The following is a 25,323-nucleotide window of genomic DNA, read 5'->3' on the forward strand; positions in this document are numbered from 1 at the left end:
GTGGCAAAGGCCCAGAGCCCACATCAGAGCAGAGGCAGTGTGCCAGCTCCAGCAGCACATCCTGGGCCTGCCCCAGTGCCGACTGAGCGGTCCTGGGCCTCAAAGCCAAGAGGTAAGAAGATGCTGTTGTAGCAGCCATGGTGAGGCACTTCCTTTATCAAGTGCATGGAGCTTGCTTAGGGTTTGCTTTGCTTTTTCCTTCTCTGGACAGAGAAGAGAAAAGAGTTGAAGGCTACCCAGTCCATGTCCTTAACCAGGACCATGCCAGAATGCCTGGCCCCCTCTTTTCCAATTAACTCCACGTCCCACTAGAAACCCCCTTCCCTGAGAGGCTTCCTGGCCTGTTTTCATGGTACCCGTGTTTCCGCAGTTTTGCTGTTGACAAAATGAATTTCTCTTTCCTTGCTCTACAGCCAGATGATGATGACAACAGAAAGAGAGGAGAGAGGAAATGAAGAAGGCTTCTCTGAGAGCTGCCGCTGCCCATGCAGAGCTGAGTCCCTGGCGAGCACAGACGTGCTCTTTTTGTTCTCAGGGTCTCTGTCTGTCAGACACGAAGGGGCTTGTAGAATGCTGAGGGAAGCGGTGTCCTCTTGATTCTTGCTTTGTTTCTTTCCAGTCCTCTACAATGAAGACAGAGAAGCTGCAATGGACAGACTGAGTGGAGGAGCGTCAGAAGGCAGCGGCATCGTGGCAGCAGCCCAGCTTGGCGCTCCAAGTCTGGTTGCAGCTCATCAATAAACAAGTGGAGTTTGTATTCACCCAGAAAGCAGAAGCCCTGAGCACCGCAGAGGCAGCACAGGGCCAACGCAGAGCGGCCCACAGCCCCCACCCCCTTCGCCCAGGCCCCTTCCCCGGTCCCCCCCCAAACACCCACCCAACTCAGCCCCGCAGCTCCTCTCTCCCCCCAGCCAGCCTCGAGGTGGACAGAAAGTTATCAACATCTCTTCAGTGAATGATCAGTCCCTAATTAAAACCCGCTGGTAGACATCAGAGTTTAGGGGGTTTTAGGGTTTATTAGGGGTTTTTAGGGGTTTTTAGGGGTTTTTAGGGGTTTCCGTGGATTTCCACTCTATACACGCAGGTGTATTCCGCGTTTCCCCAGTTGTTCCGCACATCCAGTTTGAACTTTCGATACGACTGAAGGGGCTTCTCCTGCCAATGCAAAGAGGAGAGGCTTCGTTATGGGCCGGAGGGGGACCAGTGCCACATAGTGCCCCACAGATCCCACGGTTCGCCCCATAGATATGGGTGAACCTAATACACAGTCAGTGATTTCCTGGAATTCAGATTCATATTCAATAGTTGTTTAGCATGCCTTGCAGGCAGCTGGCCTCCCCCCTTGCACTTGCCATACCTGAACGTGGAAGGTCTGGGAGATCTCTCCGTCCACGTTGTAAACAAATGACCCCAGGAGAGTTTCCTCTTCGTCCTCATCCACTCCCTCAAAGAGAAGAGATGATGGCGGTCACACTTAGGCAGGCCGTGCCATAAAGAACACACTGAGGCCAAAGGTGGGAGCCATTCCAACCCTCCCTGTGCTCTGGCAGGATTGGAGCACAAAGGAGGGTGAACCTGAGTCAGGGCACGTGGAGCAATTGCTCCCAGCTGCTCGGCCACAAAGAGCCGTAGAGGCTTTTGGAGACATGGAACCACCCGAGGGATTCGGTGCCCTCAGGCAGGATGCTCTGCAGCAGCCCACCTCTGAAATTTGGGAGCTCCCAACAGTATGGGTCATATGGGGCTCTGTTGGGTGTCTACTGTGTGGCTCTATGGTGCTCTATGAGCTCTTGTGTGGCTCTATGAGGTCTTACAGGGCTCTATGTGGCAGTTATGGGGCTCTGTTGGGTGTCTGTAGGGCCCTTATGGGGCCCTGTTGGGTGTCTGTGGGTCACCATGAGGCTCTTTAGTTTTCTATGAGCTCTTGTGCAGCTCTATGGGGTCTTACAGAACATTATAGGGCTCTATGGGGTGTCGGTGGGGGCTCTACAGGGCTCTTTGGGGTGTCTGTGGGGGTCTATGGGGTCTTATGTTGCGGTTATGGTGTTGTGTTGGTTGTCTCTGGGGCTCTATAGGGGTTCAGTGGGCTCTTATGGGGCTCTATGGCAAAGCTTTTTCCTTGGGGCCCTCCAGAAGCAGCAGCAGGCAGAGACTTACCAAGATGGCAAAGTCTCTGGGGGCACTGCTGACCTCCCCAGAGGGAGACACTGCCTTGGACACGTGCCACACGGTGAAAGCCGTGGGCCAGATGTTCTCCGGCAGCTGGATGACGGCGTGGCCCTGAGATCCTTGGAAAGCCCAGCAGCTTCCAGCAGAAACATCGGGCTGAAAGGAGAAAGACACGTCCATCAGTGGGGAGGCAAAGAGCCGCCAGAGCTGGATGGTGGGCAAGGAGCACAGACCTTGTCTTCTATGGGGCTGCCCGTCATGGAACGCTACTCAAGGGACGGGAGGGCAATATGCAGAGGTTTGGACAACAGCTCTGGAGTCAATTGCCTTTCTCTGCTTGCACAGAGCCAGCGGGGCAGCCCTCCCCAGCATCTGTCAGCCCAGCACCCTCCCAACGCTGGTGTCAGCGATGTGGGGAAGAGTGTGGGCTGAGCAGAGCAGCTGGGCCAAAGGAAATGGATGTGCAGCCAGAATGGGGTGAGGATGGGGGGAAAGGATGGAAGGGGAAGGACTGGGAGAAGAAAGGACTGGGGGGTGGAGGGGGAGCCCTTATGGGGCTCTGTGGGGTTTCTGTGGGGGGAGGGGGGCGAAAGCAAGGGGGGGAAGCCCACAGTCAGCACTTCTCCTGCCATACCTGCAACATGGTCTCGGGGGACTTTGCGAAGGAAAAGAGGGGAGAAAGCCGGCCTTTCCCACCATAACTCTTGGTTGTCCTCTCCGCATCAACAGTGGCACCTGAAATAAAGATGGACAGACGTGCACTGGGATGGCCCAGAGATGAGCTGAAGGAGGGAATGCTCAATCCCCAAAGCTCTTGGCGGGGCTCTGGGGTGCAGAATCCCTCCTGCTGTGTATGGGAACTGCTGAGTCCCGGCCTGAAGCGCTGATTGGGGAAAGGAGCCGGTCAGCCCTGGGAGCAGAGGGGAAGGGTTTGTAAAGCCTCAGAGATGGGGGGATTAGATGGGAAGTGAGGAGGAAATTCTGGACTCCCGGTAGACAGTGAGGCCCTGCAATGTGCTGCCCAGAGGAGCCATGGAGGCGTTGGAGACCAGGTTGGATGAAGCCCTGAGCACCTTGATGCAAAGCCCTGTCAATTTCAGGGAGTTGGGCCGGGATGGTCTTAAGGTCCCTTCAGACCTCAGCCAGCCTAAAGCTCTGTGAGATATCTGTGATGGAAAGCAGAGCTGGGCAGGTTTTGGGGAGCGCAAAGCTGAGGGTAGTGAAGAGCTGTCTACATACCCAAGGATTTCAGAGCCCAGTTGGGCATCCAGTTGCTCTTTTCCACAGCTGCCTCCATTGCGTGCCGTGTCAGCTGCAGAATTTTCTCTCTCTCGAGTCCGTGGATCCCGTTCTCTTCCAGGACATCAGAGAGTGACTCGACAATGAGCTCCTTCCTGGCCGACAGCTGAACCAGTGGGTTCCTGAAGGCAAAGGAAAAGCAAGTCTTGTTCAGCAATGTCCACCCCGCAGGTCAGAGTTCCAGTGCCATGAAGTGAAGGATCCCAGGGGGTTGTGCTCTTCCTTATCCCCCAGCCCCTTTGGTTCCTTTGCTTTGCCAAGGGCCACATAGAGCACACAGCCAGCTGAGGCCATGCTGCAGAGCCAGGTGCATGGCAAGGAAGTGTCCTTACCCCATAGACAGGAGCTCTTGCCCAGGTCCTGCAGACACCACCTGGAAGAGAAAGGCATTGATGGGAGGAAGCATGAGGAGCACGGCCAGAGCTTCCAAAGCAGCTTCCCAGGGAGCCGCTGGCAGAATTTCCTGCTGCTTCCCAGCACTTTGCAGAGGACCACAGCCTGTGGGCACCATGAGGCTCTTTGGTTCTCTATGAGCTCTTGTGCAGCTCTATGGGGTCTTACAGAGCATTATGGGGCTCTACAGGGTGTCTGTAGGGGCTCTATAGGGCTCTATGGGGTGTCAGAGCATCTGCTGCTTCTCCGTTTGCTTTCCCATGCCCTCCAGACTCCCCAGTCCCACGGATGGGCCAAAGGCTCCTTCTTCCCATGCGCTGTTGCCTTCAGCTCCGTGCTGGGCACTGGGAAGATGCTGCCACACCAAAACCTGTCCTGCTGCCAAGGCAACCCCCAGCCCGGCTCCGTCTCAGCAGCGATGAGCCCATGGCCAAACTGTCCCCACGGAGGCAGAAGGGCAGAGCTTTGGCATCTGCCGCACAGCGTAGCACTGACCTGCAGGGCGTTCTCTCTCCAAACTCCCAATATCCAGAGGATGGCTCCAGCTGTGGGGGACATCGGTCGGGAGAGACCATTAGTTTGCCAGACTGCTCTGAGCCCTGCAGCCCATTTCCCTCCTCCCAACCCAGCCGTGTGGGACGGTCCTGCTCCTGGGCTGTGCTGGGATGGCTTTGGGTGGGGAACACTCACCAGAAAGGACCACTAGAGGCAGGACGGGAGTCCTCCTTCCCTCCTCTTGGCCGACGCGTTGCCTAAGGGAGAGATCAGATGGTGGTTATCACGGCCCAGCGCAGGGACACACACGGTCTGCTGGGATCCTTGGAGCAGACGGCTGCCATGGCTTCCTCTGCCCAGCAGAGATGTGAGTCCAGGGAGGGCCCGTTAGCAAGAGCTGCTTAGTGCCACAGCACCCATGGGACACGTGAGAGTGAAGGGCTGTGCTGTGCTGTGCCATGGGGGGCAGCAGCCTTGCCCCAGTCGGCTCTCCCCAGAGCAGGAGCAGGGCTGTGCCCACGGAAATGGAGTTTGGGCTGCCTGGCTGGAGAAAGCCCAGCAGCACGCAGCGGTTCTGCCTTCCCCTCCCCACATTCTGGCCCTGCTGCACCCACCTGCCCAGCTGGGCTGGCATTTTGGCTCCTTCACTCGCACAGACACAGAGAATGGCTTGCTCTCCTCCCAGGACACAAGCACCTCTTCTCCACTCGCCTGCTCTGCACTCCTCACAGGACTGCAGTGCTGCACAGCTCTGCAGCGTGCCTCAGCAGGACGGCAGGTTCTGATGTCATAATGGCTGACAGCTGTGAGGGCCAAGTGATGCCTTCTATGAGCTCACAGGGTGTGCCCAGGAGGGACAGACCCTGTGGGTTTGCCCCCAGCCCAAGGCTGGAATACCCTGCACTCGGAGCTCCTTTGGATGCCCTGGTAAAGATGTCTGTGCCATTGCACAGCTGCTCCCGTCCTGGGCACGGACAGGCCGTGTGCTTCTGGTGGGGGCTGTGAGAGTCACAGACTCATAGAATGGCCTGGGTTGAAAAGGACCACAATGCTCATCCAGTTCCAACCGCCTGCTGTGTGCAGGGTCGCCAACCAGCAGCCCAGGCAGCCCAGAGCCACATCCAGCCTGGCCTTGAATGCCTGCAGGGATGGGGCATCCACAGCTTCCTTGGGCAACCTGTTCCAGTGCGTCACCACCCTCTGGGGGAAAAACTTCCTCCTAAGATGCATCCTAAACCTCCCCCGTCTCAGTTTAAAACCATTCCCCCTTATCCTATCACTGCTCACCCTCGTCATGGAGTTATCTGGATCAATCTATGTCCATAACAGGGGGCTAGTTGGCCTTTGGGCTCCCCGGCCCCCAATAATGGGAAGGGAAAGGGGTAGGGAGATGGGAGCTGGGCTAAGGAAACAAACAGAGCAGTGGCAACGATCTAAGGAGGAAGACTTACTTTACTAACTACGATGTTGGGATGCAAGATTACACAATATAATACAGTCTAATTGAACCTGAGGGCCTCTGGAACGTGTAGTTCTTCTCTGAGCTCCACAGGATGTGATGAGGTGGGAAACCCATAGCAAAAGGTACAAATCCATGACAGCTTGGCTGGGGAGGAGTTCCCAGCTCCAGCGCTGCCTTCCATGGTGTTGCTGTGAAAGGGTGGATGAATTTGGAACCTGGAAATGCCAATTTTGGGGGTTGGAGACGAAATCTGGGACTGGGGAGAGGGTGGGGAAGGAGGATCCCTTGGGAATAGAGATGGAGAGGAATGGGCTTGGATTTCAGTGCCAAAGAGGTAATGTTGGCCCAAGGGGACACACAGAATCATAGAACAAACCATCCCTGGTGGGAACAAAGCCACAAAGCGCCATCTTCACCACTGATGGGAGGGGAGCTGTCAATGGGGACACCAAAACCATGACAAACAGCAGCAACGATCTGAGGAGAAACAAAGGGATTTACTCAACATGGTGTGGGAATGCAAGGTAGCACGCTGTAATACCATATGATGAAGATTGAAGCTCATCAATCAAATGGAATGAGAGTGTCCAAAAGGTGGAAAGGCCTCACCGTGATGCCGAGGGGAGATGCGCCGTCAGGTGGAGCAGCAGGGAGGAGAGCCAAAGGAAAAGGGATGTCAGATGAGCTACTGAGGCCCTACATGTATTATTGCCCCAAAGCAGCAATGAGAACAGCACAGCCAACAGCCTGCTGGGCAATGCAGGAGTTCTTCTTCTGCAGTGCCCTGAGGATTAACTCTTTAGCTCCCAGTGCAATACACGGTGCTGTGATGTGGGATACCAATAACCAAAAATCATCAGTGACGTTCCACCCCTTATTCCACATCACCACAGCATGTTTAATACACACCAACAAGAAACAATCGTTCACAAGCATTAAGCACACGCACACACAAACCTATACGTGTGCATGGAATTACTGACTGCCCTTCCCCAGCATCAAATTCCCTTCTGGTGCACATTGAACAGCCCCATTTTACTCAATCACCCAACAAGCGCACCCAGCTCCCTGAGCAAAAGCAGTTCCACGCAGAGGTTTGCCCTTCTAGAAGCTGGCAAGACCCAAACTGCTTTTCCCAGCATGTTCTTTACAGGCACTGCAGGGACCTTCTCTCCCTTGACAGTATGTAGGGAGCTGGGAGGACCACGGCAACTGATAGATCCTCGGGTGTTGGCCAACCAAGTGGCTTCTGCCCAATGCTTCTTCCAGTGCTTCAATGTCCCACCACCCATTGCTTTCAACATGGCTTTTAACAACCCATTTTGGCGTTCAGTTTCACCAGAAGCTGGTGCATGGTAGTGGATGCGATAAATCCACTCCTTGCCATGATCTTTGGCCCGAGTATTTACAACGACAATGTTGAAATGAGCCCCATTCTCTGACTCGGTCCTTTCTGGAGTGCCATGTCACACAGGACTTGTTTCTTGAGACCTAATATGGTGTTTAGAGGGTAGCATGGGGTACTGCGTATGTTTCAAGCCACCCAGCGGTCGCCTCCACCATGGTAAGCTCATCAGGATCTGGACAGGCTGGATGTCTGGCCTGAAGCCAGTGGGATGAGATTCAACAAGACCAAGAGCCGGGTCCCGCACTTTGGCCACAGCAACCCCAGGCAACGCTCCAGGCGTGGGGCAGAGTGGTTGGAAGGCTGCGTAGAGGAACTGGACCTGGGGGCACTGGTGGATGCTCAGAGGAACATGAGCCAGCGGTGTGCCCAGCAGGCCAAGAAGGACAACAGCATCCTGCCTTGTATCAGAAACAGCGTTGGCAGCAGGAACGGGGCAGTGATTGTCCCCCTGTTCTCAGCTCTGGTGCTGTGTCCACTTTTGGGCCCCTCACTGCACGGAAGACATCACGGCCCTGTAGTGTGTTTAGAGGAGGTGACTGTGGTCATCTGAAGGCTTTGTTGGTATTCGGAGGGTTCCACTGATTGTCAGAGATGTTCACTGACCATCAGAAGGCTTCGTTGATCAACAGGGGGTGTCACTGGTCATCAGAGGGCTTCGTTGGTCATCGGGGATTGGAGGTGTCCATGGGAGGGGATATGCAGACCTTGATCTGGGTGGTGGGGTTGGGGCACTGATGCAAGAGGCCTAAAGCAGACCCAAAGGAGAGACAAGTGGCTGCAGTAAGAGGGGCTAAAAGGAGGGTGACGTGGTCACACTGTGTCCATGCAGAGGTGGATCAAAGGGTGTAGGGTTCGGGAGGAATTGTATGGAGGAGCTGAGAGAGAGCAGAGGGATTGCAATGGGGCTGATGGCAGTATGAGGAGCTCCATCCTTTAGGACTTTGGAGAAGGTGATGAGAGAGGGTGGGGAAGCCCACAGGGGTGCAGGACGTGGTGTGCATGGCATGGAGCTGGGGAAGCCTCCCAGCACTTTGAGGTGGCCACAGCCAGGCAGGAACAGATCCCAGCAGTCCCTGCTGAGCATGAGAACAAGGACACAGACACACAGCGTGTAGCTTTGCTGAGGGATTTATTGATCATCAGAGGGTGTCACTGATCATCGGGAACTTCACTGGGCACCAGAGGGCAGCACGGGCAAGAAGCAGCCTTGTCCCTGCAGGGTTTGTCCCAAGGACATTCTCAGGGAGTTTTGTCGGGGACCTGAAGGTCTGTGATTGAAGAACAGTCCTGGGATGGAAGAAAGAATTCTGATCGTTTGAATGGAACTGCTGTTTGTGGCTGTGGTCACAAAGAACTTGCTTTGTAGAGAGAGCTGACCTTGGGCGTTTATCTTGATTTGGCAAAGACTTATTTTGCAAGCAGGTGTTTCACCTGGGCTTTGTGTCGTGCATTGGACAAGCGAGTGCAGTGTGCAAGTGGAAAAAGACCTGCAGACCCTGGGGAGAATAAAAGTAACTGTGACGTTCTCATTCTCTGAAATAGGATTAATGATATATTTTGACCCAAATTGTGGCCCTCACACACTCCAAAATTGGATTTATTGCATATTTTGACATGAGTTGTGAAGTTCTCACCCTCAGAAGTTGGGTTTTGCCCCTATTATGGCCCAATATATGATGTTATTGCACTCCAAAATAGAGCTAATAACATATTCTAACAGAAATTGTGACACACTCACACCCTGAAATTGAGTTTATGATATATTTTGACCAAAATTGGCATGGCAGATATCATTTGTCCTGAAAAAACAAATGGATTTTAATCAAATTGCTCTGTTATAACAAACTAGAGCCAGGCAGACTGAAGAAATAGGAAAATCTATCAATCAATCCATCAAAATGCTCTGGCAATCGATGGAACTGTTGGTGCTACAGATACCGCTCGATTTGCCGTTTTTGTTAGAGGTTGTGATAACAAATATAGTGTCAATGAAGAAATGGCTTCTTTGGTGCCATTGAAAGTCAAAACTAAATCTCCGGAGCTGTATGAAGCAATAAAAGCAACATTAAAGTGATTTTCTTTCTCCTTTCACAGCACCTGTGTCTCCAGCATCCCTTCCCCCCCCCCCCCCAAGCCTTTCCACGATTCTGTTTCCATGATGTCAGTGTGGAAACCTCAGCTGTGGTCTCCTGCTGCTCCAGATGAGTGCTGATCCGCTCCCACCACACAGTGCACACAAGCCCAGGGGGAACCTGGCCATGGCAGCAGAACAGATCTGCATCCTGGAAGGGATGTGAGGTCACAATGCCTGCCGTGCTCGATGAGGTCACAGTGCTCAGTGTGTGTACCCCAGCTGTTCCGTGCTGGCCCCAGCACTTGCTGTGGCTGCAGCGGTGGTGGTGGCAGCATGGCACGAGTGTGGGGGGCCGTGTCCCCCACCCGCCTTGCTCTCCTCCTCCTACTGATGGCCATGTGTTCCAAGGAGACTTGTGGTGCGCCATGGCGAGCTCCAGCAGCAGGTGGGTGGGCAAAGATGGGACCAAGTGTAACTACAGGCCAGAGGTCCAGGCTGTTGTCCCTGTGCCACACTGCCCCGGGGCTGCCTTTCTGCAAGGGTTTATTGGGAAGGGGGCCAGGCAGCACCCCAGGAGCCAGGTGTGGGCTGAAGCAGCGCTCCACCAGGGCTGGCTCCAGCTATGCCAGGCCATGGCTCTGCTGCTGGCTGAGCCCACCCTGGAGGAGTCCTATGGGAAAGCTCAGAAGAAGCGTGCTGGGAAAAGCGTGAGCATTTCTGCTCTGGCTTCCCGGTGCTCCCCACAGGCAAATCCCAGTTCCCAACAGAGACACCCAGCTGGAGCCCAGAGGAAGGAACAGGCATCGTTTCCTCTGGTGCTTTAGTGGGAGATCCAGCAAGGAGCTCCCAGTAAGAAAGCCCTGACGGGCTGTATACCCTTCCATGAGGTCCCAGAGGTGTGTTACAAGTGGCCTGGAGAGGGCCTTTGAAAAGCTGCCGAGTGCCAGGCTCCAGGTCACCCCGGTTATTCTCTAGCTTTGGCAATCACGGTCTGAGTCTCCCATTCCATTACCTGACCAGTCCCCAGTCACTAAGGGAGAAGGCGCAACATGCAATGGGAACATCTCTCATCTGTTCTTGATTTTAGATGATGATGTTGGAGTTCCTTATCCAGATGTTTTGGTGGATACTGATTTTGTGCCTCAGGGGAAACCCAGAGGTAAGTTGTGTCTGTTTCCTGGAAGACAGAAAAATGAGCGCTGTAATAGTTTATTCAGGTACTTAAGAACCTCCAAAGGTCTTTCAAGTCTCTTTGTGCCTTAAAGGCCGTACACAGATCAGCTGAGAGTAGTTCTTTACTTGGAGAGTTGTCCCATTTCAGTGGGAAGGCAGCCCTTGCCACTCTTTGGAGGAGAGAACCGATGCCTTTGCTGTTTGGGCCATGTCATTCCCCGACCTGCTGCCAGTCTTTGCAGGTCACTGCAGAAAAACCAGGCCCCAGTGTGCAGTGGAAGCTCTCCTCACCTGTGTCTGATCACACTTGTGCCTGCAGGCCCTCTTGGTGGATTACCAGAATGGAGACCTGTCCCTGAACCTGGGGTGGATGCCAGAGGTAAGTCACCAGTCTTCACCTCATGATCTTTACTCATATTTGGTTGTGGAAGTTCAGGAAGGGTTCAGCTTTTTGCTGCCTGGTGGTTTCTCGTCCATGAGAAGCTTGGGCAGTCACTGTTCCTTGGGTGCTGTGTGCACCCACTGTCCCATTGGCTTTCTCTCCATCCATCGGAGATCTTTCTAGTAAGAAAACCCCAATGTTCTTCCATGCTGTCTCTGAGGACTGTTTCACGTGGCCTGGAGAGAGAATCTGCAAAGCTGCTGAGTGCCAGCCAACTGCCCACCTGGCCCCTCTGCAACTTTCAACCCAGCTCTGGGTGCCACATCGTCACCTGAGCCCCTTCCAGTCACTGCAGGTCCCTAAGGAAGAGAGAGATCACAACGCACAATGGGGATGTTTCTCACTGCTGTGTGATTAACGCTGTGCCTATAAGCAGTGCCTTGCCAAAGCCTCCGCATCATCTGGTCCATCTGACAGGAGCTGCTCAGGACGGATCAGAGCCTTGCTCTGGTGATGCCCCTGTGTCTGCACTGGCTTGCGGCATCACCTTCCTCCTAAAGATACCATCCTGATGAGAAGCAGTTACTTACAGCCCTACTCTCTTACCTCCTTTCTAAAGGGACTGATGCAGAGCCTGCTCACATGGATGCATTTCAGCAAGGCATCCGTCGCACAGTGCCCATCCCTCTGGGAGAAAGAGAGGCCTCGCAAGCAGCTGGCACTGCAGGTAAGGGCTGCTGGTAGAGCTCCGTGGCCATGGTTAGAGGTTGCTCCCCTCCCACTGCACCCAGTTCCCAGGGACTTAGGAACTTTGTCCTTTTGGGAACAAGGCCACCAAAGCCACATTCAGAAGAGATGGGAGGGAATAGGACCCTTCAGCGTACCTCCCTCACACAGTCCCTGCATTCTGAGCTTGCTGTGCCTCCCTTGAGGCTCCAGACACACCAGCAGCCCGGAGCGGGGTCCATCCTGCAAACTGAGGTCAAGAGAGATGCACTGACTCACAACTGGCGCAATGGCATAGAGGGAGCCTCCTCGTCCTTCTGCCTCCTCTGTGCCTGCACCATGCCCAGACTTTGCCTTTCTCTCATTCTTCACAGCGCTGTCAAATCCCACGGAAGCCCACCACAACGGGGTCTATCGTTTTCTGAGGAATCCAGGTAAGCAGCGATCTGGCAGGAGTTCATAAGCAGGAGAAACATCCTGAAAACTAGGAGCGTGCAAGTTGTGCCCATGCCGGGGGGAAGGAAAAGGGGAGAAACAGGTTCAGGTGCTGCTGAGGGGCCCTGACTCTGCCCCCGAGGAGTGCGGTCTGAGTAGGGGGGGAGAGCTCAGGGCAGCACTCCCTGCACAACACGACCGTGGTTCTTGTCCACGTCACTCTTAGCAGCAACTGACTAAACAGATGCACACACTCTCCTGCTCTAATGAGTTTTGTTTAGTCAGACGACGTGTCCCAAAGGGTCACAGTGTGCCGGCCTGTGGCAGCACTACCCAGCCTCACAAGGCAAGAGTAGGTGAGTGCAAAAGAAATGTTAGAGCATGATGGAGAAGAAGGAGCAAATCTGGCAGAGCCAGAGCGTACCCAAAGCTGAGAGGCAAAATAGAGGCTCCAGAGCGCCTCGATGCGCGGTGCCTTTGGGAGTTCCCTTTGCTTCCCCTGGAAGCAGGGAAGCATTGCAGCCTGAGGATTTTCACTTGTTCCAGGAGGCCAACAAAATGGAAAAGAATTGTGTAGCAATGTCAGACCTCCTTGAGATTTCCATTAAGGCACGAGACACAGCAATGACCATGTTGTTCCTCCAGGTGTGCCTGGTGCAGGACATGCAAACGCCGAGCAAGTTAAAGTTGGTTGGAAGTTCTACCTGATAGTTGCTGGAGCTTCCTTGGGTTCCCTATTGCTGGGGATGCTTCTGTGCTGGCTTCTTATTTACTGGTACAGGAACAGAAAGTGAGTTGTTGACCCCCATCCCCATCCTGCCCAACTCTTTACTGTAGGGCTGCTGTGGGCCAGGAGGCGTTTCTAGTTAAAGCAGCGTAAAGAGACCAGTTAATTGTTGGCTCACACGGTCTGTGATTGACGCAGTTAGATGTTGTCATTGGCTTCAGCCCATCCTTACTGCTGGGCCAGAGACAGGCTGGGAGCTGAGGGTGGCTCTTTGCCATGCACTGTGAGAAAGCAGAGCAGGGGCTCTCCTGTGCCCTCAGCACGTTCCTCTCTTTGCAGGCGCCGCTGGGAAGCTAAAAAATGGGCTAAACAAACCCAGGACAATACCATCATCTACAGGTCACTGCCAAGCTTCCCGCCTGGACTGGATTTCTGACAAGCCCAGCAGCCCCCGGTCCCGACGGGCATCAACGCCGCCCCCCCGTCCCCCACCACCATCCTTCGGGGGACAGAAAGAACCCACCCGGGGTGGAGGCTTGCGGTCATCGGCCAGCACTGAAACAACGTCTGACCGGCAGATGAGCGACAGGCCCAGCAGCCCCCGGCCACACCGGGCATCATCGCCGCCCCTCCCCACCCCCACCGCCATCCTTCAGGGGGCGGGAGCGGTCCCCTCAGCTCCGGAGCATCACCCAGCACCCGGACAACTGCTGCCTTGGGGAAGCATGAGAGGCCCGGCAGCCCCCAGCCCCCAGCACCAACTCTGCCTCTTCCTCCCCTCCAGCATCCATCAGGGGACGCAGAGTGCAGAGGTGGGGAAACAGTCCAGGAGACAGACAACCACTGCCTGGGGGAAGCACAACCAGCCCAGCAGCCCCCCAACCCCCCAGGCACCGTCACCACCCTCCCCCTCCCCTCCACCATCCTTTATTAGGTAGAAGCGCCCCCCCCCCACCGTGTCAGCTTAGGGGCATCAGACACCTGGAAAACCACTGCCAGGGGGAAACAGACCAGGCCCAGCAGCCCCCAGCCCTTCCCCAGCACCACCTCTGCCCTCCTGCTCCTCTCCACCATCCATCAGGAGGTGGGAGCACCCCCAGTGGGTTGGTTTGGGGCACCATCTGACATCCACAGAACCACTGCTGTCATCAACCAGAGTTTTCCAGGCCCCACACTACCAATAAATTGATAGTTATACTACAGTTGTCCGTGTACTGTTGTCGTGTCATTACCTGACCCACTACCAGACCTTGCATGTCACTTGGCATTGGCAGACAGCGATCATACGAGTGGGAATCGCTTTAAACTCCAAGAGTGGAAATGGAGGTAGATGGGTAGAGGAAATTCCTCCCCCAGAGGCAGTGAGGCCCTGGCCCAGGCTGCCCAGAGGCTGTGGGTGCCCTATGGCCTGTCTCAGGCAGGGGACGAGGTTGGGAGCACATGATGCAAAAGCTCCAGTGTTTCTGCATAAGGTTTCCCAGACAGCAGGCACCATCCTGCTCTGACTAGCAGGCAGTCATTTGCTTTGCAATTAGAAATAAGCAAGCCTTTATTTGAGAAACAGGCTCTATAGGAAAAGATATCAGAAGGAATGAACTCTGGGTGCAGTGCAAGAAAAGAGAAATTCATTTTGTCAACAGCAAAACTGCGGAAACGTGGGTACCATGAAAACAGGCCAGGAAGCCTCTCAGGGAAGGGGGTTTCTAGTGGGACGTAGAGTTAATGGGAAAAGAGGCAGTCAGGCATTCTGGCATGGTCTTGGTCAAGGACATGGACTGGGCGGCCTTCAACTCTTTTCTCTTCTCTGCCCAGAGAAGGAAAAAGCAAAGCAAACCCCTTTAATTCCCCCTCCAACCTGGCAAGGACTCCCTGCGGGACTTGAGGTGGTGCATAGCTATGAGGTTGCTGGCCAGGTGAAACATCGGCCACTGACGAGTCACGATCCCATTTGCAGTCCTGATTTCTTTGGAGATGATATCAAAGGAGCCGAAGGTGGGAATCCAGACTCCCCGCAAGTGAAAGAGAAATGAGGCGTGGAAGGGTTATGGGCTGGCTGGAGGAAGAGCTGGAGTTGATCCAGCGTAGGGACAGAGCTTAGGAGCCCTCTCCCACTGTTCAGAGACACAAGCCAGGGCACAGGAAAGGCTTTGGGAAGGGGCTGCACAGTCATCTCCTTCTTCTCGCCCTCCCAAATGGGAGGGGGCTGGGGGGGTAACATGTGGGGCTGGGGGGGGTAATGTGGTCCCTATGGGGTGGGCGATGAAGGTGATGTGACGCTATGGGGTAGATTGGGATGGTAATGTGACCCTATGGGGGTAGGTTGGGGTGGTCACGTGACCCTGTGTGGTGCATTGTGGCCCTGTGTCTGAGCTGTGGGTGCCACGTGATCCCACCCGGTGCCCCCATGTCCCCCATCTCCCCCTGCTGCAGCCGCCATGTTTGCGGAGGAGCGCAAGGAAGGCAGCCCCCGCTTTGCCAAGCTGCACTTCCCGGTGGGGCTGTGGGTCAACAACCTCCGCAAGCTCCTGGCCCAGATCCGGCACCGCTGGCCCAGCGCCGCCTCGGTGCTGCTCCGACTGCGCCAACACGGCAAGGCCAAAGCGGGCCAGCACAAGCGCCTCTCCAACCTCTTCCACCGCAACTACGGCGCCCCAATCAGTAACGTCACTGCTGCCCCACATGGGAACGCGGCTGCTGCTGCCCCACATGGTGCAGGACAGCACTGGGTGAGTGCGGGGAAATGGGGCACCATAGAGCCCGTCAGCAACACATAGAGACCCAGAGACCATAGAGCCCCGTCAGTACCCCATCATCACCCCATAGACCATAGGTGCCCATCAGCACCCCATGGAGCCCCATAACCCATAGAGCCCCATCATTGCCCCATGGAGCCCCACAGACCGTAGGTTCCCATCATCACCCCACAGAGCCCCCCCATGGACACTCATGTTGTGCCTCCCCACAGAGCCCCACAACCACCCCACAGAGCCCCATCATGACCTCATAGAGCCCCATAATCCCGTGGTTCCCCATAACCCCCCATTGACCCCCATGTTGTCCCTCCCCACAGAGCCCCATCATCACCCCCCAGGCCCCCATAACCCCCATATTGTCCCTCCCTGCAGACCCCTGCTGGCGCCTCGAGCTCAGCCAGGTGCTGGGTGAGCAAGAAGAAGCTGTGCCCACCAGCAGAGGCCTCTGCACCAGTACATGCACCAGGGTGTATGTGCATCACTCATTACAGAATCACAGAATTATCAAGGTTGGAAAAGACCTAGAAGATCATCTAGTCCAACCATTCCCAATACTTCCCGGCTAAATCATATTCATCAACACAACATCCAGACGTTTCTTGAACACTCCCATGGTCGGTGTCTCCACCACCTCCTTGGGCAGTGCATTCCAATGCCTAACTACCCTTTCTAAGAAGTAATACTTCCTAATGTTCAGCCTGAATCTCGCCTGGAGCAGCATAAAACCATTCCCTCTAGTTCTATAATCGATTACATGAGAGAATAGGCCAACCCCCAGCTCACTACAACCTCCCTTCAGGAAGTTAGAGAGAGCAGTAATGTCTCCCCTGAGCCTCCTCTTCTCTAGGATGAAGCATCCCCCAAATGCAGCACAGCAGGCAGGGCAGAAACAGCCCCATGGGATCCAGAGGCTTCCAGAGACTTGGATGGGCCCTGAGATACGACACCACCAGCACAAGTGATCCTGCATTGACAGGAAGCCCGTGGGATGCCCAGAAGAGAAATGTGGGCTGAGTTTCCTGCTTTCTGTGCAAACACTGGAAGGCCAAAAGCCGGCTGGCCGGCCTGGGGATTCCTATGCAGCCTGCCCGGGGCTCAGTGCCAGGCAACAAAATGGCTGCCTGACCTGCTGGGCCTGTGAGGCCAAAAGCCGGCCAGGCAGTCGGGGGGGACCTTGCCAGGCCTGAAGCTGGTCATGCGGTTAGGGGGGCCCTGCCAGGCTAAAAGCCAGCTGTCTGCTCTGGGGGGCACTGCCAGCTCCAATGCCTGCAGGCCGGGGAAGCCCTTCCAGGCCAAAAGCCTGCAGGCCGGGGTCCCTGCCAGGCATGGATTTAGGCCCCGGGGCTGGTGATGGCCTCTCAGGCTGTGGCTTGATGCCTTGGGGCTGGTGCCGGCCTGCGTGGCTGTGCTGGGAATGCAACCTTGGTTCTGCATCACAGTTTGAACAGGGCAGTTAGGAGCATGTTTTAGAAATACACAAGGTTCCACCCATGCAGTGGTTATTCCTGTGCCTGTGTTCCAAAGCCCAGGCTCCATGAAGGTCAGCACTGTTTTGGTGTTGACCTTGATTGGAACAGAGTTGGATCGTAGGAGGCAGTGTGATCCCACAGAGATGGCACTGAGCAGGAGGAGGAAGAAACCTGTTTGTGAATGGCCAGTTTGAGCCAAACACAGCATGTTGTGTTGTGTTGCAGAAGCACGGAATGGTTGATGTTGGAATGGAGATCTGGGCCCATCTGGTCCAGGCCCTGCTGCAACAGGGCCAGCAGAATTGGTGCCCAGGAACACATCCGATGGGTTTGGAGATCTCCCAGAGGAAACCCCACAGCCTCTCTGGGTCTCTGTGCCAGTGCTGCAGCACTTACACAGTGCAGGAGCGCTCCTGATGTTTGGTGGCAACCTCTGGTCCTGCCACTTGGCTCCACTGGATGCTCCACTCAGCCCCTTCTCTCAGGCTTTTGTCATAGAAGAGTTCTCTTTGGGTCCTGTGGGTTCCTGCCCCTGACAGATTGTGGGAACAGACCACCCCCGTGGCCCCACCCTGGCAATTTGTCACTTGCCAAGGACAGAGGGGACAAAGAGGCAGAGGTAGGGGCAGGTGATAAGGAGGGCAGAAACAGCCCCATCCCTGTCCCCTTGTCTGTACCGGGAAGTGCTGGCCGTGGTGTGTAGAGCCCCAGAGGGAACCTTAGAGGCCATAGCTTGTAGGCAAAGCAGAAACATATGGTGCATAGCTTACAGGGCAAAGCTGTGGGGGTTATGGGACAGAGCATCAAGGGCAGTGGTGGTTCTATCGGACACAGCCAAAAAAGGAGGCTTAGAGGCCTCCGCACTGAAGCAGCCAACAAGCACGTCTTCAAGTGCCCACCGGTGCAGTCCATGGCCTTCCGGCGGGAGCCCCTCCGCACAGACCGCCCTCCAGGTACGTGACCCTGGCAAAGGCAGACCCTTCAGCCTGAGCATCCTCCAGGGACGGGCTGCTGCTCAGAGGGGCAACACGTCCCTCCTGCTCCCACCAGCGGGCTGTGCAGGCTGCCCCTCGCTGCTGCTTCCATCTCCTCCATCCCCTCACGCACACACTCTCTGCTGCTCCTCCTGCAGGTCCTGGCACTTACACACTGCCCAGGCTGATGGGGCCCAACACAGCCTACACATCGGCCAGCCCCTGCTACTCCATCAGGGGAAGGAGCCAGCGCGGTCGCTTTGACGAGGACCTTGCCAAGGTGAGCTCTGCTGCTCCTCTCTTCCATGTTAGCGTCCAAAACCAGGCTCCTCTCCCTGTGCCACAGGGGCTTCCAGCCCTGCTGCAGCTTTGCTTAATGCAGCCTTCCAGGGAAAGAGAGAGCCTTGAATGTGACCCCAGCCCCGTGTGGCCATGACTCTCTTGCAGACTCCAGGTCCTGCGGCGCTCCCCAGAGTGGCAGTGGATGTGTACAAGAAAAGGGCGCCCGCATACACCATGGCAGCCCGACCAAAACATGGAGAGGGCAAAGCAGTGAAGCCCGGGCCGGCAGACTACAACGTAGGCCAGGTAAGGCAGCTGCTCAGCTCTTCCCCTCTGCTTCACAAGCACAGCCTTCACGCCTCTCCCCCCTCCCCTGGGCCTTCCCCACATCTCCCTTGCAGAGAGCAAGGGCAGCAAAGAAGGGCCCTTGCTGATCTGCCTTTCCTTTCTGCCCTTCCAGGTGACGCTGATCAAGCCCCAGGCGCCTGCCTCCACTTTTGGGATCCGGCATTCCCTCTACACAACCCCCCTCATTGTGGAATAAGACAGCACAGTCTGGAAGGCCGTTGGGGGGGAGAAGAGAGTAGCCAACATCCAATCTCCTTCTGATCCCATTTCCCTTCATCCAGTTGGGCTTTTGCCCGTTATACTATTAGATGTTAGTGTTAGGAGTAAGTCATTAATAAATTAATTAAAAACCTTATGTAGGCCTTCTTGTTACTTCTTTTTCCTCACTGCTACACACAGGAATGAGCTGCCGCTCCCTGAAGCCTTTCTAACATCAGCGCATTGGAAAACGCTGATGCTTTATCAGTCATTTGCATTACTGAGGGGTTCTGTGTGGTCACAGGGGATCTCTGGGATCCCTATGCGTCTCTATGGGGTCCTTATCGGTCTCTATCAGGTCCCTAGCATGGCTCTGTGTGGTGATATGGGGCCCCTATGGGTCTCTTTGGGTTGATATGGGTTCTCTAAGGGTAACTTTGGGTTCCATAAGGGTCTCTATTGGGCGATATGGGAACCCTATGTGTCATTATAAGGTTTTTCAGGGGCAATATGGAGTCCCTGTGGGGTCACTGGGGATCTATGGGGCTCTATGGGGTCACAAGAGGTCTTCATGGGTCCCTAAGGGGCTCTTTGTGGTAATATTGTGCTCTATGAAGCTCATTGGCGTCCCTGAGGGGCTCTCTGGGGTCCATGTGGGTTTCTTTGGAGTCTGCTTGGGGCTCTATTGGATGATATGGGGTGATACAAGGTCCCTATGGGGCTCTTTGGGGTTTCTGACGGGCTCTTTGGGGATTGTTGCCTCCCTATGGGGGTCTGCAAAGTGAGAAAACGCTGATGCTTTATCAGTCATTTGCATTACTGAGGTCTGCCACATGCTGAAGTAAGGAATGAAGGGAGCAAATAGCAAAGGGAGGTGGCCGTGGGCAGTGCAGCCCTTCCAGCACCATCAGGTAGATGTAAGTGAGTTGCCTGGGGCTGAGCGACTTAAAGACCTGCTGGTGATCATCTGCCAGCTTACAGGATGGCCAGCAGCATTTCCTGTACCCGTGACAACACCTGGCTTGGCCATAAAGACATTCCTGGAACAAAGGTTGAAGGGAAAATAATGAAACACGGAGGCAAAAAGAGAATAAAAAGCAAAGGATGGCAACAAAGATAGAGAAAGCAATGTTTGGGTTGGAAGAGATCTGGAAGATCACACGGTTCCAACCCCCCTGCAGTAGGCAGGGACACCTCCCTCTACACCAGGGTGCTCCAAGTCCCACCCAGCCCGGCTTTGTGCACATAAAGACAAGCCATGTCTGCCCCCTGAAACCTGTAACAGCCACTCAAGGGGACACACAGCACCTCTCATCATTTCATTACTCTGCAGACAAGGTTTAACAGCAGAGCACTGACCCGTAACCAGCAAAGCATCTTCCAGGTCTCCAGACCTCCCAGATTTAATGCTGTCTGTTATGTCCTTGATAGAAATGCCTCTCTACACATCCAAAACTAGGAGGAAGAGTCCACGGTAGAGAGTCAGAGAGATCCAAAGGGCCATTTGGCAAGAACAAGCTCCTCACATGCTGCAAGAACATTCTATCGTTCCTGCAGCACTGCCAGATATATCAGGACCGTCCCACTAAAATAATTCATTTCCATTGCTAACAGTCCTGCTAATTGGTCTACCACAGCTGTTACCATTTTCAAGACCTTCTACTTCATGCTGGCAGATGAATTTCTCAGCTCCTCTCCCCCCTGTCCCAATGGTGGTCACACTCCACGATCTCTGCTTTCCACGCTAGAGCAGCAGCAAATTGTACTTAGGTTTCTGAAGTCCCTTCCAGTCTCAGAAGGGAATGAAACAGACCGAAGGGAATGGATGCAATGGGGCTCTCGCTAAGACACCTGCTGATCCAGAAGAGCTTGCACTTACTCAACACCTACAAAGCTGCTATAAAAGCATCACACACAAATAAGGAAGGGAAGAAAAACCCAGGACGCTGTGGAGGGGTCCTACCTCTGAGCAGGTGATGCCTGTTCCATGTACAGAGGACGGACATAAATTGTACCTCATCTATTCCCCACTTCCTCTCCCCTGCTTCGTACAGGCACTTATAGACATTATGGATGGCAAAGTAAGGCTCGTGGAGAAGCCTGGGTATACACAAGGTCTTTAATTCATTGGTGGTAGAGAACTGCTGGCCTGTACGTGTCCAGATCATGGATATTTTCCAACAAGCACCATCCAGGCATGGCAACTCACAGCTGAAATGTCATTGCCCCTGCCAAGTAACTTGCCTGCCTAGAGACGTCTCATTAGAGACTCGTAAACAAGAGCAGAACCCATTTATTCCCATTTCACAGGTTGGCTTCTCTTCACCACACATCACATGCACAAGAACAGATTGCTCTTGCAAGGAAGCACGTTCCTACACACCACAGCATCCTGTTGAGCAAGGGCATCATCCACATACATTCCCTCATCTCTGTTACCCTGCAAAGGTTCAAGGACACAAGACACAGCTCAGCACAGCATCTACTGGAAGCAACCCTTGAGAATTCCCCACTCAGAAACAGCTGCTGGAGATGGCTATTGGAGGCCTTCAAAGGGAATACTAGCTCACAAACACAGTGACGCATCTCAAATGTGCTTTGGGCTTCCTTCTGAAACGAGCAGCAACCCACTTTACTGGGACACTGAGAAAACAGCCCATGGCATTCATGCACACCCAGAGTCAGAATCCCCTCCCTGCAGAAGATGTGTTTGAGGAGCAGGCCATGAGACACATCGGGTGAGAAAAAGCCAGCCTGGAGCTCCTCACCGCTGAGCACAGAGCTGCACCCACAAGAAGATTCAACCCCTTCTCCCCTCGCCTTGGCTCACTTGGCCAGAACTTCAGCAATTACAAAAGGAAGATTTGCAAACCTTCACAGCCCTCCTCACTTTGTGCACATCAGACATGGCGGTGGGAGTCATCATCCCCACCATCACCCTCTCAAAATTCCCACTCAGCAACGTCAAGTCACCAATCCAATCCTAGAAAGCCAAGAGAGGAGGAAGGAGGTGGCAGAAGGTGCAGCCTTCCAGGACAGACAGAACTGAGCTGTTCCCCACTTCTCTTTAGGCTCTAGCCCTCCTTGCATCAACAACTGCTCTGAACTGAACAAGAACAAAACAACCTTGGTCAAGGAAATTCTCCGCCGACCTTTCTCTCACAGAGATTGGGTCCTTTTTCACTTTTCACCCCAGTGACACAACCGCCTTCACACATCTCTGTAGACCTTTTAGGTGATCGGAACTTGCTGACGTTGGGAAGCATTTAGTTTGGTCAAGATGTCAATGATGATCTCTTCATCCGTGCCTGCAAGAAACAAACGGAAGCCAGTCAGGCTGCTTGCACAAGAATCAGAAGTGCCCTCTGGTCTTGTGCCGCCTCCAGTCCCCTGCACAGCCAGTTCTCAACAGCCCCAGGACTACATCCATGCACACAAAGCTGCCAGGACACACTCCACCAGAGGAGCTGTATTTCAGGACATAGGAAAGGCAGTTGTCTTTCCACTTCCCAACTATTTTTAGGGCAGCTGTGCAGCAGAGCAATGCAAGCAGCTGCGCTTCCCTGGAACGAACCACCAGAGCAGCCATTCCCAGTGCTGGGGAAAAAAACAAGAAATAAAGTTGACCTGTGGAGGGAGATCAACTTAGCAGAGCCCTTCATGGCCTTCCTGAGTGCTGTGCTTCTTGCTCAGCGCTGAAGCTCGAGATCCCCTTGATTGTTGCCTAAGGCCACAAGAAAAGGATTTAGCAAAGGCAGACTTGCGCCCATGCACACAGAGAGTTGAATTGAAACAAAACAAAGCACGTAACAGATGTAGAATGTAGAAATCCATAGTTTACGTGGATAAAACCTCAGGATAACATCCATTTACTTACACGCTACTATTGTTAAATAATCCAAGTCAAGTTTACTTTACAAGGAAGCGTGCAACAAGCAGAAGAAGCGAAGAAGAACATCACGTTGAGTTCACATTCCTCAAGGTGCAAATCGCAGCTATTCCTGCCCAAAACCTTCTGTTTCTTCAATTGCAAATAACAGCTTTTCCTTCAGCTGCTCATAATTCTTATAGGGTGGGAGGTCCAAGCGATTGAAACTGAAAACAAAGAGAAACCTTAAGTATTGAACAACAGTTTAAACCACCAAAAAATCCATTAGGAACACAGGCATATAAACTGTCCTGTTCAGAGGGATAACTGCATTTGTACAACTGGATTTGTCTAAAACAGCTGTATCTTGACGTGCATTTATCTGTGAAAGTGAGAGTTAAAGCACAACAAGCACCCGAGCAGCGATAACTTTCCAGAACTGGCAGCGTATTTAGTAACAAGTCTCACCTTATCTCTCTTCTGTATCTGAGAGTTAAAATCTGAGCATCTTCACAAAGCACCAGCATAACTGAGAAACTGAGCAGAAGCTACATTTTAACCAGCCAAGAGGGTGCGTGAATGTGGCTATTTATTTGCATTGCCAAGATCGGGTGTGGTGATAATGAAAGATCAATCCCAAAGTCTTTAGCAAAAAGTACTGTTTATTACTTCATGTTTTAGTGGTGTGCAAATCCATGGCATTTACAATGGATTCAGCTCCACAACAAAACTGCTTTTCAGAAGTTCAGCTATTACTCAGCAGAGCTTACTGCCATAGCCCAGTGCTTTGCTTTCACACAGTCTCAGACACTTCCATATCACACCCACTTCCTAAAACCTCAAAGTAGATTGCCATCCGTAAGAACAGAACCACAGCAGAGTTTGATCCTTCGTACTTACCAGGTGGGACTTCCAGGTAACCAGTTTTCCTTTCCAACTTTCTCAATGCAAAATTTCTGGGGTCCGTTGCTCCCTGTACAAAAATCAAACAAGGAATTCTTAGGTCTAACTGCCCGTGTAGACCAGTAGGTAATAGATGACAACAGAGCGTGGAAGGCTTGAAGAGAAAACAAGACTATAACTACTTGCAGAGCACAGAGACATCTGTCTCTCACTACATCCCTCTGAAGAAATCCACGTAGTGAAATGCATAAATATGAAGCGGTTTTCAAAGAAATTCAACCACTGAATGACATCGTTGGTTTGGTACTGGAAGGAATCTCTGGAGTTTACCTAGTCCTGCCACTCTGATCAAGCAGGGATACCCAGAGCAGGCTGCCCTGCCAGGACCACGTCCAAACCATGGATCAAGTCGCTGATGCAAGGCGTGTTCACATTCCCTCCATCCCTTTTTCTGTCACAGCTCTACCAATATGCAAGACTCGGAAAAAGGATTCCATATCAATTCATTACAAAATACCCTTAAACACACACCTTATTAAGAAAAAAAAAAGAATAAACATGAGCATAAAATGGATTAAAGAGGGCTTGTTACCCGTGAGGTCAGCAAATCCTGCCACTGGTAATCTGCACGTTCCTGTAACAAACTGTAGAAGTCTCGTTCTCTTCTCGTTCTCTATTTCTTTCACAAACTGAAAGATAATAATTAACACTGATGTCAAGTTTAATATTGAGACGTTCACTTCCCCATAACCCCTAGGACAGCTGGATTAGCAGTTATCAGTTACATTTACACGCTACGTAGCTGTTGAGTAATTCTGACTGTTGCTCACTAAGCTGTTTGTCATGGTTTAATAATGTTGTAATTTTGCTCTCAGTATTCCACATCATAACATCATATAAAGCATGGATAATTTTACTGAATGTGCAGCTTACAGAAGAAGACTACATCTCCCAGAGAACAACACGACAGGTCACGGCCCCTGTCACGGACGCAGGTGGATTTTTAGTTTAGTTTAAACTGTGACACTGCCCCACAAGTTCCAACTCCTGCCCCACAAGTGCCCCCTCCCCTCGACATCATCCACCTCCTGCCCCACAAGTGCCACTTCCTGTCCCACATGTGCCACCTCCCGCCCTACAAGTGCAACCACCTGCCCCTAAAGAGCCACCTCCGGCACCACATCATCCACCTCCTGCCCCACAAGTGCCATTTCGCGCCCCACAAGTGTTAACTCCTGCCCCACAAATTCCACCTCCTGCCCTTCTAGTGCCATGTCCAGCCCCACAAGTGCCACCTCCTGCCCCACAAGTACAATCTCCTGCCCCACAAGTGCCACCTCCTGCACCACAAGCGCCAACTACTGCCCCACAACTGCCCCCTCCTGCACCATAAGTGCCAACTCCTTCCCCACAAGTGCCACCTCCTGCCCGACAAGTGCGACCTCCCGCCCCACAAGTGCCACATACTGCCCCACAAGTGCCACCTCCTGACCCACAAGTGCCACCTCCCGCCCAACAAGTGCCACCTCTTCCCTGACATCATCCACCTCCTGCCCCACAATTGCCACCTCCCACCCAACAAGTGCCACCTCCTGCCCCACAAGTGCAACCTCCTGCCCCACAAGTGCAACCTCCTGCCCCACAAGTGCCACCTCTTCCCCCACATCATCCACCTCCTGCCCCACAAGTGCCACCTCCCACCCAACAAGTGCCACCTCCACCCCACAAGTGCAACCTTCTGCCCCACAAGTGCCACATACTGCCCCACAAGTGCCCACTCCTGCC

At 53.6% G+C, this 25,323-nt stretch overlaps 2 protein-coding genes across 5 annotated transcripts in view; one reads left to right on the forward strand and one right to left on the reverse strand.

Moving 5' to 3' along the window:
- Positions 1 to 996: 996 nt before the first annotated feature.
- Positions 997 to 25,009, reverse strand: LOC146752124 (SUN domain-containing protein 2-like). Of its 2 annotated transcripts, XM_085532901.1 has the most exons (15): positions 24,472 to 25,009; positions 24,131 to 24,227; positions 23,536 to 23,608; positions 22,645 to 22,862; positions 22,395 to 22,491; positions 21,920 to 22,075; positions 4,971 to 11,214; positions 4,552 to 4,613; positions 4,357 to 4,406; positions 3,801 to 3,841; positions 3,409 to 3,590; positions 2,804 to 2,904; positions 2,158 to 2,325; positions 1,358 to 1,444; positions 997 to 1,155 (listed from the first exon to the last, which is right to left on the reverse strand). In XM_085532901.1, the coding sequence occupies exons 7-15, from the start codon at positions 4,988 to 4,990 to the stop codon at positions 1,048 to 1,050; spliced, it is 819 nt and encodes a 272-aa protein (XP_085389027.1). In that variant the 5' UTR covers positions 4,991 to 11,214; positions 21,920 to 22,075; positions 22,395 to 22,491; positions 22,645 to 22,862; positions 23,536 to 23,608; positions 24,131 to 24,227; positions 24,472 to 25,009; the 3' UTR covers positions 997 to 1,047. The 2 variants fall into 2 exon arrangements, with proteins under 2 accessions (XP_085389027.1, XP_085389026.1); XM_085532900.1 differs by lacking the exons at positions 4,357 to 4,406; positions 4,552 to 4,613; positions 4,971 to 11,214; ... (4 more) ...; positions 24,131 to 24,227; positions 24,472 to 25,009 and having other exon boundaries at positions 3,801 to 4,332.
- The window catches only part of LOC146752125 (uncharacterized), a 119,267-nt gene continuing 108,938 nt past the window's right edge, over positions 14,995 to 25,323 (forward strand). Inside the window, exons 1-2 of one of the 3 annotated variants that reach the window (XM_085532979.1) lie at positions 15,012 to 15,469; positions 15,869 to 16,081. In XM_085532979.1, coding sequence (XP_085389105.1) covers positions 15,179 to 15,469; positions 15,869 to 16,021 — 444 coding nt within the window. In that variant the 5' untranslated portion in view covers positions 15,012 to 15,178 and the 3' untranslated portion in view covers positions 16,022 to 16,081. Of the gene's footprint in view, positions 15,470 to 15,868; positions 16,082 to 25,323 lie in introns of those variants that run through there. The other 2 variants (XM_085532980.1, XM_085532981.1) reach the window with 2 other exon arrangements.

The sequence above is a fragment of the Coturnix japonica genome, unplaced genomic scaffold (genome assembly GCF_054131305.1).
Source record: "Coturnix japonica strain WE unplaced genomic scaffold, WE-NBRP24 Scf050, whole genome shotgun sequence".
Taxonomy (NCBI): domain Eukaryota; kingdom Metazoa; phylum Chordata; class Aves; order Galliformes; family Phasianidae; genus Coturnix; species Coturnix japonica.

Bases quoted from the DNA above. Each gene is read 5' to 3' on its own strand.
- LOC146752124 (XM_085532900.1), bottom strand. From the start codon at position 3,979: ATGGTGCCCACAGGCTGTGGTCCTCTGCAAAGTGCTGGGAAGCAGCAG. The intron at 3,591-3,800 runs GTAAGGACACTT...CTTTGCCTTCAG, and splicing joins CAAGAGCTCCTGTCTATGGG to GAACCCACTGGTTCAGCTGT. The intron at 1,445-2,157 runs GTAAGTCTCTGC...CTTCTCTTTGAG, and splicing joins CCAGAGACTTTGCCATCTTG to GGAGTGGATGAGGACGAAGA.